We start from the raw sequence: 14,692 nt of genomic DNA, 5'->3' as shown, positions 1-14,692 counted from the left end.
TCCTCCTCCTCCTCCTGCACCCTAATGTCCACCCGGGTTAATCCTCCTCCTCTTACACCTCCCTCTACTACTCCTCCTCCTGCTTAACTCCACCTCCTACTTCCAACCCTAATTCCTTACAATATATCTCAAACTGGTTAGCTACGGAAGAGTATCAGGGCCAGGCAGGAGAAAAATAAAAATTATATTTTAGAGGAGGAAGTTTTTTTTTCATTATGCACTTAGAGAAAAAAGTCGAAATGTTGAGAAAAAAGTCAAAATTTCATGAATAAAGTTGAAATGTTGAGAAAAAAAGTAGAAATGTTGAGAAAAAAGTCAAAATTTTAAGAAAAAAGTCCAAATGTCTAGAGAAAAGTAAAAAAGTCGAGATTAATGTTGAAGTACAATTTCGAGAAAAAAGTCGAAATGTTCAGGAAAAAAGGCGAAATTTCGACTTTTTTATTTTTTTCTCGAATTTCAACATTAATCTCGACACTTCGACTTTTTTCTCGACATTTCGTCTTTTCTCTCAAAGTGCACAATAAAAAAATTCTTCCAATCTCAAATTTGTTTTCTCCTGCATGGCCCTAATACTCTCCCGTAGGTTAGCACTATCATACTGTACTCAATTTCCTATACACAGTTTCTATTCTTATTTTTTTATCCTTTTATTTTCAAGCGTGCAGCCTTTGTCCTTGGTGAGCAGGTTCTGTTAATTCTGAATGAAAATGGCCATTCCGAATTAAACTTAATTCCGAAGTAAGTGGCTGGTTTATTCCGATTTTAAATCTGAATAGAATAATTCCGCGATCCTGTATGTATACACTGACTACGTTTACATGCAGTCAAAATTCGGGTTATTGCTAATATTCCGGTTACTGAAACATTTGGAATAATCTGTTTACAAACAGGGTTATCCCTGTAGACATGGTGATTAATCATTTGGGATATCTGGATCAAACCAGCGACGCACGGAGGACGTCATTCCCGTCATTTCTGCTTCTTCTTCCTGTATCCGAATCCAAAACAACAACAATAACAGCAGCACGGCGGATAATCAGACCCTCTGGTACCGTTTTGTTTCTTGTCCCTGTAGTTCCTTTTCCAGCATCTTCCAGCAGAGCTTGATCTGGTCTGGCGTTCCTACAAATGCTGCTTCGCGCAACTTTTCTCTCTCCTTCTTGTAAATCTTCTATCCCGGTACTTTCTACCGTCTACAAATGCAGAAATGTCCATATCCTTCATTACATTTATGAAGTGATTAGTCTCCTCCTGGTCTTGTTTCTCCGTGTTTATAAGAACTTCCTGGACTCAAAAGACCAGGATTCCTTGTGAACAGAGCATGTGCAGAAAACAAATTCCTGTTCCGTTTGATGAGGATATTCCGTTTGGCGTTTACATGACCCAATATTCGGGTTTTAAAAGGAGTAACCCAGGGCTCATATTGGGGTTTTTAAAAAACGGAATATGAGCAAATTCCGGTTATTCAAAGGGTTTATTGATGTTTACAGATCAAGGAGGCTCCGGACGTCCCTCAGCGCTGCTGTTGGACCAAAAACACAACTCTGATATAAATGCAGTTCAGTCTCATCGTCGTTTTAAATATCAGCACAACCTGGAGGCGCTACCCTCTGTGATTCTGCAGGATTTAAGTAAGGGTTAATGCCCGACGAGGTGTCCATTAACATAAATATATGGACGACGTGGGGGTGTGAACCGTTTTCCCTCGGCGAAGAATCAGTCCACAGATAGTTTTCTAAATGTTTTTATTAAGCTACATATATGATCAACCATTCAAAAAAATAAACGTTTCATTAAGCTACAAATATTATCAATATAAATAATAATAATAAATAAACGAAACAAGGCGGTCGGCTATCCCAGAGTAGAAACTACTTAAAATGAAATGCTACATTTCCATTAATTGTGAAATTGGAAAGAGATACTGGCATGTCCATCATCGTTGCATTCGATGGAGGAATATTTCAAGTTTGTGGCTCACGATCCCCGGCACTGCTTGCCGGAGCGTTGGGAGATGATAAAATGTTGCTCCATTTTCGTCTCTCCTGTACTGATGGAGCCCAGTAAATCAAAATGGTTAAATTCACCAAATAAATTAAAAGAAATTACAAAATCACTCATTGGCCGTCCTGCGGTAGCCGGCTCTTCTTCTCTGAGGCCCCGTTTACACGGAGCAAAAACGGAGGCGTTTTCATGCGTTTTAGCCGTTCGTTTACACGAAAACGGAGCTCAAAGTCACCAAAAACGATCATTTCTGAAAACTCCGGCCAAAGTGGAGATTTGCAAAAACTCTGTTTTCACGTTTGCGTCTAAACAGAAGAAAACAGACATTTAGGCTTCAGAACGTCACATTATGAGACAGAAATGTCACCAGCGTCATGAGTGACACCTGTGTTTACAATTTGTTTGTAACCGTCAATATTTTCTTGTATTTTACCTGTTTTATATTCTAACGTCACACGTTACAAGTAACTCCACTTCTCTGTCACTCCAAACCAAAGACTCTCGTTCCGTCTTGGAAGTAACTGGAAGTCCAGGCTGATTTATGGTTCTGCGTTACACCAACGCAGAGCCTACGGCGTAGGCTACGCGGCGACCGTACGTAGGCTACGCCGTCGATTTAACACGGAACCATATTATTCAGGCTTCACACGTGTCATTTGTTGATGTTTTTTTCCAGGATTCTGATTGGCTAGCATGACTTTATCTTCTCGTTACACTGCCCCCTGCAGGTTTGGCTGCTCATAGCACCATAACAGTGTATTTACGCGGGTTCGTGTAAACGAAGAGATTTTGAAAACGATCTCTCGTGAACGATGGAATTTTTCAAAACATAGAGGGGGAAATATCTGTTTTTTGTAAATACCCAGCTATGTGTAAACGGGGCCTGAATCTCTGTTGCCGTGGTTACCACCTGGCAGTTGATCCAGCGCAATGCTATTAAAGATATCAGGCAATTTGACCGAACTTGTTTTCTAGATGTAGGTTATCACTTTTAACCTGCACCTGCCAGCCAATCAGAATGGAGTATTCACACAGACTGTGGTATAAAGACAGATACGTGATGACATGGTGCAGACTGTCCTCATGCTCGTTTTCAAAGGCCATCTGATGTATCAGTTTTATTTTCCATGTTTACGTGAAAGCCCTACAGTGTATTCACCAGTGGGATGTTTGTTTCTCGTTCTAAAACGCTGCTTTTACCGTTTACTTGCCGGATCATTGACGATAGAAACCTGCTCACCAAGTGGCTCGGATCTCCTTTAACGTCCTCTACTCACTTCCCCGTCCACCACATTCACGCTGCAAACCACATTGTCTTTTGAAATAGAAAAGACAAAAAAATTGGTTTATTAAAATAACTTATTTCCTTCACTGACTTCATATCATATTTGTAAGAACAGATTTTATTGCCTAAAAGTTTGAAAACATTAGCTGTGTATGTAGTTCACTGAGGAGGATTAAAGTGTGTCTTCTTTAATACGCTGTTGTTTGCAGGGAGAGAGGGGCAAGAAAGGCAACAGGGGGGCCAAAGGGGATAAGGGAGACCAAGGAGCACCTGGATTAGATGCCCCCTGTCCGTTGGTATGTCAACGGTTTGATGCAGGACACCGAGAGGCAAGGGGAAGAAGCACTACCTGAGAACATACAACCCAATCTCTCGGAGCTCCGGTTTCTCAGAGGATTTGTTCTCAGTAGTCAGCTTCCTGTTGCCTCTGGTACCAAGCATTTCTAATGAAACCTCAGGCAGACTTGTGGTCAGAGCGTCCAGTCAGTGAGAAGAAAAAATGTCTCCGTGCATTAAATAAAGGAAGGGCCACAGACCACAACTCTGCTTAAGGACATCTTCTTTTCCAGGGAAGTGACTGACAGAAACCAGGCAGCCACTGCTGGTGACTCAAAGGAGAAAATGATCCCAAACTACAGCCAATCTGATCCAAGCTTGAAACCAGGCAGTAAAACTATTTTAAAAAAAAAAGGTGGTGATCCCAGTGAGCCCGGTTCCTGTCGGTCCCGGGCTGCCTGCATGTTTAGGCAGCCTGCAACCACTCGTCCACTGGACTGAGGTGGAGATCCTGCTGTCGTGGAGCAGACGAGGAGGTTTCTCTGCACAAGAGCTGCAGAGATGGATCTGACATGGCTGGTTTCACAAACAGGGTTTCCGAGGCTTTAAAGGGGAGAAAGGTGAACCGGGCTTGCCGGGCCTGGATGGGCTGGATGCCCCTTGCCCTGTGGTATGGTGCTCTTCCTTTCCCTTCAGCATGTCTGCACTGGCCCTAACCACCGCTCCAGCTCAACACAGACATGCACATGGAAGTTTCACTTAGTTACTGTCATTTACTTTTACCTCATTTACCTCATACACATCCTACCTGCTTTTTTGCACTGTTTTTCTTTCTTTCCCTACTACCCTGCACTACTTTTTATTTTTTATTCCAATGTATATACTGTTTATATTTTTTAAATATATATTTTTAACTTTTTACCCTTTCCCTGCATGTGTGTGTTGTGTGTACTGCTGCTGCACAAAGACAATTTCCCCATTGAGGGAGAAATAAAGGACAATCTTATCTTATCTTATCTTATCTAACTCACTACCTTATTTGTAATAAACTTTTTCTAACTATCGTACTAAACTCTAATTACATATACATACCTTAATCAGTCAGTTAAAGTCTAAGTTTTATTCTGATGCAGAATGTTCTTATGTAACCTACCTCATTTTAACTTGTTTTAAAACATTTTAACCTATCCTGCAGCAGCGTTTGCATGCAGCTTCATGTTTATCACCATCATGCACAGTACCACGGGTAGGGGAGACCCAGGGGGGGAGATGTGTGTAGTTGTGTACGGTATAACCCTAACATGTGCGTAAACCTTCCGTTAATTCAATTCATTTCACATGTGAAACAGAAGTCCACAACAAAAGTCGTCTAAAGGCGGTTTTGAAAAGTAAAAAAAAAAAGGTTGCAGGCCACATGAATGCAGAATTAGTCCAGAACTAAAATCTGAATCAGAGTCAGACCCAGATTGCATCGGACTGGAAGTCCATGTCCTGCTACGGAAGAGAGGAGAAAAAATATTTGAGAGGGGAAGATTTCTTTTTTATTGTGCACTTCGAGAAAAAAGTTGAAATTAATGTTGAAATACAATTTCAAGAAAAAAGTCGAAATTTCGTGAATAAATAAAAAAATAAATAAATAAATGAATGTCTCTGGCCCATCAAATCCAGTTAGGAGAGCGACTGACAGGTCTGCAGCAGCAGCCGGAACTAACTAACTAACGTTAAGGCTACGTTTCTGAAGTTATGCAACTGCATATGTGTGATATGTGTTTCAAATCATCAATCAAAACTTTATTCTCGACATTTTTACTTTTTTCTCAACATTTCGACTTTTTTCTTGAAATTGTACTTCAACATTAATCTCGACATTTTGACTTTTTTCTCGACATTTCGACTTTTTTCCTCGAAGTGCCTAATGAAGTGCCTTCCTTTTTATTTTTCTCCTGCATGGCCCCTATACTCTTCCGTAGCAGGACATGGGCTTCCAGTCCGGTGCAAACTGGGCCTGACTCTGATTTCAGAATTAAACACAGATGTCTATGGTTTGAGCAGCCTTTGCATGCAATAAGCAACGCCAGCATTTGATTAGAATTTACTGACATTAATCCCAGAATATATTGTAATATTAAACTTTTATTGTCTGATCTTACCCTCCAGAGTTGGACTGTAATGACAGCAGGTCATATTTTAACAGTCTGGATATATAGTAACATCATCACTTGGATGGGGCATATGTGCTTCCGTTGTCATGGTAACAGCACAAAACATGGTCATTGCAGCACGTGAAGCTGCATTGATCAAGGCTCAAGAAGGGAGGGGTGTGGCTTTGACAAAGTTATCATCATGTAAATGTAGCTGCAGAACCTCCCATCCTGGAAAACTGATGGGTTTTCACTAGTTTCTCTATAAAATTCTTTTAAACCTCAGTTTGTCTTCTCTGTTTTGGAAAGTATTTTACGTGGGATTTTTCCCAGTGGTCAATTATTATTCCGATAAAGACAGTTTCTTCCTCCCATGAACTGCAACTTAACTAGACTATGAATTAAACAGCTCTGCTGGGATATTCCCCTCCACCTCTTCTGCCAGGGATATTGCCCGCCCACCTTTGTGACCCTGTGGAAAGTCATGTGCAAATGTTATGACCCCTTCTTTTGATTCTGTGTTTCGTGTAAAAAACTTTATACATCTTCTGATGAGGGGCTTAGTGTAATCACATACACCACAATACAAACCACAATGTATAGGCTTTTTCATTGTGCCATTACTGATTGGACCCCCCCAAAAAATAAAAAACAAAGGCAAAAGAAAATCGAGTCAGAATAACTATCCATCCATCCATTTTCTATACCTGCTAAAGACTGTTAATCCCCAGCCGATAGCTAAGGGTGCTTTCACCTCTGTCCCGTTTGGAGCACAGGAAACAGGGAGCGTTTCCCCCTAAAGATCGGAACGTTTGGTACATGTCAGCTGTCGGCAACCCAAAATGTTGAAAGAGCCATATTGGACCAAAAACACAAAAAAAAACAATATTTCTGGAGCCGCAAAAAATGAAAAGTCTCGTATCAGCCTTAGAATGAAGACAACACATGCTGCATGTATCTATATTAGTTATAACTGGGGGAAGATTGTTTTTATCATTATGCACTTTGAGAAAAAAGTCGGAATGTCGAGAAAAAAGTCGAAATGTTGAGAAAAAAGTCGAAATGTCGAGGAAATAGTCAAAATTTCGTGAAAAAAGTCAAAATGTTGAGAAAAAGAAAAAAAGAAGAAAGAAAATAAGAAAAAGGAAAAAAAAGGTAGAATGTTTTTGAAAAAGCTCCAGGAGCCACTAGGGTGGTGCTAAAGAGCCGCATGCGGCTCTAGAGCCGTGGGTTGCCGACCCCTGGTCACACAGGTGAACACAGCAATCACGCTTGGATGTGGGACAAAACAAGCGAGCCGAGATCTCCTAGGAGAGGTGGTCTCGGCTCACTTCCATTCCAGACCTGAAGCGGTTCGTTTGCAGTGCAGTGCAACATAATCCTCACAAACGAAACAACTGTATCGATTTAGCCCCTGAATCGGAACAAAACAAACGGGCCACAGGTCTGAAACCTGCACCCTAAAACACAGTCAGAGCTAAAGCACAGCGACAAGCCCCCATCAGTCCAGACCTCAGAGCAACCTTCATACAGCTGTGCATAAATCAAAGTCCAAACTGAACCCACTACAAGTTGGATTTTTATCATATTTTTGCATGAATAAATCCGGACTAAAAGATGGGGTAATAACTTCTGCACAACCGCACAATCTTGATTATGCTTTAATTTATTTGGTGTGGTTATGTGAAGGACTATCTTAGATTAGAATATATAAAAGGTTTTCACTTCACTCTGGTTCTGGAAGCAAACGTAAACATTTAGCGCTGTTGGGAAAGAAGCTACGCAGCGACTTAAATACGCCGATACGCATGAGATCTATTTTTCTCTGCAGCTGGTAAAACCTTGCAGTTCCTCAGTCATGTTCAACAGTTAACTTACAAGACTGTTTCTACTGATTTCTATGCACTAGAACATCACTTTTCTATTTTATCCAAAAACACAAGCTCTTGATTTGCCAAACTGTCCTCTTCTAGCTCACAATACCTTATGTTCAAAGACAAAATACGTGAGAGAGGCTCGGAAATAATTCCATTAATTGACCAATAAATGTGATCCAACTGTCATTTAAGTCAGTAGTAGATAAAGCAAGGTGCTTAAGCACAACCAGTTATCTTGTGTTTGTTGGTTGGTTTTTATCTAACACACCATTTGCCATTCCCAGTGCTGGAGGAAAAATGTTCAATGACCCCGTGGATTAACAACATGGTTGGAATCTCATTGGAGTCGGTAGTTTGAATGCATCCAAGGCAGTGTGGGGAATCACACCGCCAACTGTTGGATGGAGAGATACCTGTGTTGTGGTTGAGAGCTACTCCGTCTGATAAAAGACTCAAACTTCTTACGTTTGGCATTCGTACGAAGCGTCTGCTGAGGAAGAGTAGCTGCGCTACAGAATACTGGAATGGGATGCAAAGTCACTTCTGTGTTTTTACAAATCCAGCAGTCCATAGTTCACAGAGGCCAAGGTGACTCCAAGGATGCAACACAGAACCCTTGATGAGATACAATTCAATTCAATTACAGTTAAGTTGTCTCTAGGATCTTTCCAGAGACCAGAACATGAACCCTGTGCAATTATTACATAAACATAACATAAACACTGGCAGGTAAGAACTCCCCTAGTGGTAGAAAAACCTTAAACCAAACAGTCGCAAGGTAAAACTCCCCTTTAGGAGGGAAGAAACCTGGACCAGGACCTGGATCATAAGGGGGGACCCTCCCGTCGGAGACCAGCTGGGCAGAGCAGGAAAAGAGAAAACAGACAGAGAGAATGAAGAACAGAGAAAGGAGAGGGGGCAGGCCAGGACGTCAGCAAGCACAGCAGACATCCACACAGGCAGGTGGAAGCAGCAGTGGGATGATCAGAGGGGGGGATTGCAGACAGGTGGAAGCAGTAGTGGGATGACCAGAGGGGGGACCGCAGGCAGGTGGAAGCAGCAGTGGGATGACCAGAGGGGGGACCGCAGGCAGGTGGAAGCAGCAGTGGGATGATCAGAGGGGGGACTGCAGGCAGAGGGATGACCAGAGGGGGGACCGCAGGCAGGTGGAAGCAGCAGTGGGATGATCAGAGGGGGGGACTGCAGGTCAGCATGCAGCTCCTGAAGCTCCGGCCTGCAAACATACACAAAAAAAGGGGGCCAGCACAACAAACTACAAGGTTAAAGCTAAAGAAGGAAAGAAAGCTAAAAGAAGAACTTACGAGGAGCAGCTGAAGACTTGAAGTCACTGAATGTGAAACATATCTGTTTGGGAGTCCACCATAATGAAGCCACTGATCAGGATGATACTGGGTTCCTCACTGGCTACCCAGAACCCCACTGGGATTAGATTTGGTTCACTGAAACAGTTGAATTGTTCAGGAGGAATATTCAGCTCTAAGTGAAACAATGTATGAACATCAAAATATATCAAATGCGAAGAATGGTGGTGGGAGCATCATGATTTAAGCCTCAGGGCCCGGACATCACCAAGGAGGGTAAAGGAAATCTCCTCCAGGATGTCAGGGTGCCTGTCCACCAGCTGAGGGGGGGTAGACGGTGGGGATGCAGCAGAACAATGACCCTAAACATGGAAGTTGTCATGGAAAAAATTCAGACATGATATACTTTATAATGAAAGGTCAACAGCTGTGGGGAGGCAGGATAGTGGGGGGGGGGGATCAACGGCTGGGTAAATTCAAAATACTAACAAAAGGCCAGCTGTCAGAAAGGAATTTGAAGAAGGGGATACAATTCAATTTCAATTCAATTACAGAATACAGAAGATGTAGATGCAGATGAAAATGCTACATCTCTTTTGTAATTTATGCTTTCCTCTAAGAGAACTGGCACCTATGTGTCGGGTGCAGGGGGACACAGTGTCCCTTGAATGATCCATCAGGTTTCCTGTCTTCTGTGTTACTAGCTTCCAATGATCTGTCAGGTCTGACCCATTCCCATATAAAAGAAGTCAAACAACATGTTTCCTCAGACTCAACTGTCCAGCTGCTGCACCTGACTCTCCTGATTGCGCATCAGTTAAAATAATAGTTGGTAATCTCGAGCTCACTGATGTAGTTTGTTAAGGATCTGGGGCCTCATTTATAAAAGAGTGTGTAGGATTCATACTAAAAGTGTATGTGCGCCCAAAAGACGAAAATGCGCAAAAAAAAAATATGGATTCATAGAAACCGTGTGCACGCACACTTGCACGCTATGTTCTCTTTATAAATCACAGTCCAGCTGGAAGGTTGCGCAGGTGAATTCATCTCATACCCCGCCCTCTACACGGCCACTTCATACCATAAATGGTCAATGCAAAACACCTGGCCACTGTATTTGCATATAAATGAACCTGCCGATCAACAGTGTTTTACACTCAAAAATCATGGCAGGGAAGACCAGAAAGCGAAATTTCGCGGAAACTGAGATCGAGATGTTGTGGATGAGGTGGAGTCCAGGAAAACCACATTATTTGGTGGTCACAGTAGTGGCATCACTAACAAAAAGAAAGCGAGTGAGTTGCCTGCCAGAATCTGATTTCTGGCCACGGGAGCGCGCACAGCAGCCCGTTGAGCGATAGCACTGAAACGTCAGATTTTCAGATTATGAAGCTCAAGAATGAGATCAAATCATATTTAGGTAGAAACAACCTTTCATTAACTGTATTTGGCCTTCAATTAATTTTTGGCAGTCGAAAAGACCCATTTTCTGGGGAGAAATCAGATTCGCCAGTTCCCCATATCTTCAAAATGTTCGTGCGTGAGGGTCAGGGTTGGCGTAGAGGTTCCCCTTTTTTCGGTTTTCGGTTTTTCGGCATCTTTCAAGCCCTGTTTTGTGCGCAAGCAAGCTTTATAAATGAGGCCCCTGTACTTTACTTTGTGCAATTTATAAATTTCACAACAAAGTGACCCCACCACAGAAGGACTGAGGAACGGTCCAGTCAGAGTCCATAACAGATGCTGCAGATGGAGCTCCAGAGAGCCGTTCACACCAGACATCCTCCCAACGTGTCTGAGCTGAGGCCGTTCTGGGAAGAGGAATCACCCAGAATTCCACCTGGAATTAGTTCAGCTCTGATCCAGACATCCTGGAAGAGTTTACTAAATTTACTGACGATAAAGGACCTTTAATCCACTGGTGACGAGGACTTTTCCCACCAGCACTGTGAATGTCTGACGGTTGGTTTAGTAAAGACACGAGGAGTTATGACTGTGTGGGATCATCTCAGGCACATTGTGTTTGTATTCTATAGTGCCTTCAATTAATGTCGGATTACATTCGATGGTGAATTTAATCACAAAATGTAGAAAGCTAGTTCATCCATACGGGTTCACATACATTCCCTGCTTTTATTTGTGTTTGTATGTGTAAGGAATGGGATGTAAAACAGGACTTTTACTTCCAGAACCACAGTTTGCTTCATTGTTGAGCTCGTGTATAAACAGCATGCTTGTCTGTCACCCATTACCATCACTTACACCTGTTTTCTGTGGTTGCCAGGGAGACGACGGCTTACCTGTACCAGGGTGTTGGAATAAAGTAAGTGTTGGGTTCTGTTTGTTGCTTGTTGCTGTGATGTCTCACGTACATGCTAACTCCACCAGGGATGGTGTTTAAACTAACGTTTGTGTTCTTGTGCTTTTTCCTTGCAGTGACGATAACTTTGGAATGGCTTGTGTGATTGTACATAGGATATTTATTTTTTTACTTGTCCTATTCTGCTATACATGGAAAACGTTTTTTAATCCTGAAAAGATGACAAAAAAATGTTTGTACAGATTGTTTATTTTAATACTTATAACTGTGCTTATGTAATGGATTTTTTTTAACATTTATGCATTATTTTAATATGATTGGAAAAATGAACAGTTCTGAAGTGGATACATATGCATGATATTTGTGCATAATGTGAAGTGGATAATGCCTATTAACTTATTGCATTATGTCGTTTTATTCTGATGTAGTAGACCACGCTGCACTGACTTGTGGGGCTGGAAAGATTATTTTTGCTTTTGAAATGTCTTAGTTGGACTCTCCTCTTAGTGATGAAGTGTTTTAAAAACCAGAGTTTCAATGTTACAATATGGTTGCTTTTTGACAGAAGTTTGAGCATTTTAAACATGTGTTCATATTATGAAGATCATACTTTACAGACCAGATCTGAGACTTTCGTCAAAGTAAAACAGTTTTAAATGCAATGCAGGTCCAGAAGAGTTTATTCTAAATATCAGAAGCCATGGTTGTAAATGACAGTGTAATGTTCGTGCATAAGGTCTGACACTGAGTTCAATCAAATGAATAATTACATGACACCAATCTCAGCCCATGATATGTCTATATTTCCATACCGGAGTATTATCACTTCTACAATGAATTCCCCACAATATTTCGTGAACCCTTTGGAATTAACAAGTTTCCAGCTTGTGGACACCCAGCTTGACATTATAATGTAGATGTTGCATTTTTGTTTCTTCAGTCCACGAAATATTTTCCAAGCAATATTGCAGAGCGTCATGGCTTCCTCCGTGACGGTCTGCCATGGACATCCTGCCTTGTTCTAGTTGTCCAATCACTTAATAAACTATACTTTAAAGCAGCACTATGTAACTGTTCCAGCTTAATCTAATATTTCATCATCATCATTGTGATGGAACATCAACTTCCAACAGGTTTAATGAACCTCTGTCATGGTCTGAGGGGTCTGTATCTCCTTCACTGGCACTATGTAACTTTGAGGAGCATGGTAGGAACCCTGCCACACTAAAAAACTACACATTTTTACGGCTTTGACTGCTTTACGGCATACGTCACTTCCCCCTCCTTCCCCATTCGTAGTCCAGACCAAAGCTGGAGCAGAGCTCAGCAGAAGCTGGTATCATGGCCCAAGCAGCGGAAAAACCCAAGAAAATAAAAGTTTTATCGGAGGAGGCAAAAAACAGACAGAAACAGAATAATAATAGTGATCATAAAATTGTGTAATTTGCAATGAGGAAGCTTTATAAAATAAGAATACAATTGAATAGAATTACAGCACTAGAGGAAAGAATGCAATGCAAAGAAAATGTATAGAACATTTCTAGTATTTTTCCTGAGAACTGTAAAATTGTGCAGGGCTGATCTGCAAAACATTCAGTTATTCACAGGTTATAAAGTATGTTTTTATTTTGTCAGTAAGTATGTTGGACTAGCGTATGAGTTTGTGGTTTGGGAGCATTATCTGCTGAAACAGGACGGGGGGGCGGGGGTGACTTCACTAATAAAACCATGTTGAACTTAGTGATTTTCAACATCGTCATATTATATTGTTTAGCCAAAAATAGATACATTACCTCTTCACTATCAATCCTGCAAACGACTGCTGAAAACAGAAAAGTAGTTTTGGAAGTCCGTCCCGTCTTATTTCATTCACTATCAAAACAAATGCAACAAATATCACCTCAAGAAATCTTTTTTGATGTAGAATAAGATTTTAATTCTAAGGGGTTCACGTAACATTTCTTGTCACTGTAGAGGTCGTTTCAAGTAAATATATGAAAAGCTTTCTAGGCCCATCTCTACAAGAATGTGATAATCACCATAAGTTCTATAGTTCTGGCAGATTTTTGGCAAGTTTTCATGGCATAATTAGCACCCAGCTGGCCATGTTGATCAAACTCCAAGTGGGGATGAAACCGAGACTTATGCAGAAGGAACATTATAGCTGTTTCTTTCTCGAGATATTACTGTGCAGGCACAGTAAACATATATTACTACGTTTTAGTTCTGTTCCAGGTTCTGCATTGGCTTTAATGCATAATATATAGATACATATGCAAATTTGAACTTTCCTTATCCATCCCTAACTTAAAATACCCTGAAGTCTTAAATCAGTATTTGCTTAATAATGATAATAATAATAAAGGTCAAAGTGATCATTTTCTCCAGATGATCAGTCCTTAGAAGCTAATTTAAGATGATCTCTCTGCTTCAACAAGCAGCATTGAGTTGGTGAGGCACTAAATATTTAAAGAAAAGGACAAAAGAACATTTTATATTTTTTAAAGTTGCTCTAGCACTCACTCCCTCCCTACATGTGGTTTCTGAGACTCTGGCATTCATTGGTCGTGATGAGGAGATTATCAACCAAGATCGTTTCATCATTTCAACATCCAGACACAAAAACTAAATGTTTGGTTGCACAGCAGGAATGAAACCTTTAAATTAGATCTTTACGGTTTCAGCCTTGTGTAAATGGTCTTAGATTGCATGTGCAGCTGACTCCTGCTTCACGACCGCCCGGTTCCAGGCTAACTGCAGTATTTGTGGACAGTTAGCCGCTCTAACGCGGTATGTGTGGATGGAAACACTTGCTGCTCGTCCTTGCATGCTGCTGCATTCATCACAATGGCTCGTCCATTTTTGAGAAAAGATGTAACCTTCTTGGAGAACGAATACGGTTCCTCCGTTAAGCCAAGAACTCTACGTCCACAAGTGTTTCGATGAAGACGCTGTGCTCTTTAAGCTAACCTCATTTACTTCCCCCCTGTAATTCAGTCTTGAAGGAATGAAGGAACTGAGCGGAGTGAAGCTTGGTCCATGATGCTGCTGCTCTGTTTGTCTTGTTCTGCCTGTTTGATGTTGCCATGAGATTTGATTTGTAGTTCTTGGCTCGTTTTGTCATACTGATCTACTTACTAGTGTTAAACATGCCAAAAATCATTGTTTTGAAAGTGACAATCACAATTAAATGTACTTTTCTGAGTATGTTTGTCTTGTTCTAAAAGTGTTTGAGATGTAACGTTGAGTTGTAGATACAGTAGGACCCAAATGCAGGAGAGCCGGGGGGGCAGGAGTTCCAAGGATGGGGATTTATTAACCCTGGTGCTGTCTTCAGGTCAAGGAAGGAGGAAGGGAAGAAGGGAGGAAGGAAGGAAGGGAGGAAGGAAGGAAGGAAGGAAGGAAGGAAGGAAGGAAGGAAGGAAGGAAGGAAGGAAGGAAGGAAGGAAGGAAGGAAGGAAGGAAGGAAG

General features: G+C 41.4%; 1 protein-coding gene across 1 annotated transcript in view; it reads left to right on the top strand.

Annotated features, from left to right (window-relative positions):
- Positions 1–14,427, top strand: part of LOC133463416 (collagen alpha-1(XIII) chain-like) — a 97,351-nt gene extending 82,924 nt beyond the window's left edge. The window contains exons 37-39 of the mRNA XM_061744949.1: positions 3,499–3,585; positions 11,187–11,225; positions 11,339–14,427. Coding sequence (XP_061600933.1) covers positions 3,499–3,585; positions 11,187–11,225; positions 11,339–11,341 — 129 coding nt within the window. The 3' untranslated portion in view covers positions 11,342–14,427. The remainder of the gene's footprint in view (positions 1–3,498; positions 3,586–11,186; positions 11,226–11,338) is intronic.
- The last annotated feature ends 265 nt before the right edge of the window (positions 14,428–14,692 follow it).

This window comes from Cololabis saira, chromosome 17, assembly GCF_033807715.1.
Source record: "Cololabis saira isolate AMF1-May2022 chromosome 17, fColSai1.1, whole genome shotgun sequence".
Classification (NCBI taxonomy): Eukaryota; Metazoa; Chordata; class Actinopteri; order Beloniformes; family Belonidae; genus Cololabis; species Cololabis saira.
Note: the sequence above shows the minus strand (reverse complement) of the source record. Positions and strands in the feature narration are given on the sequence as shown.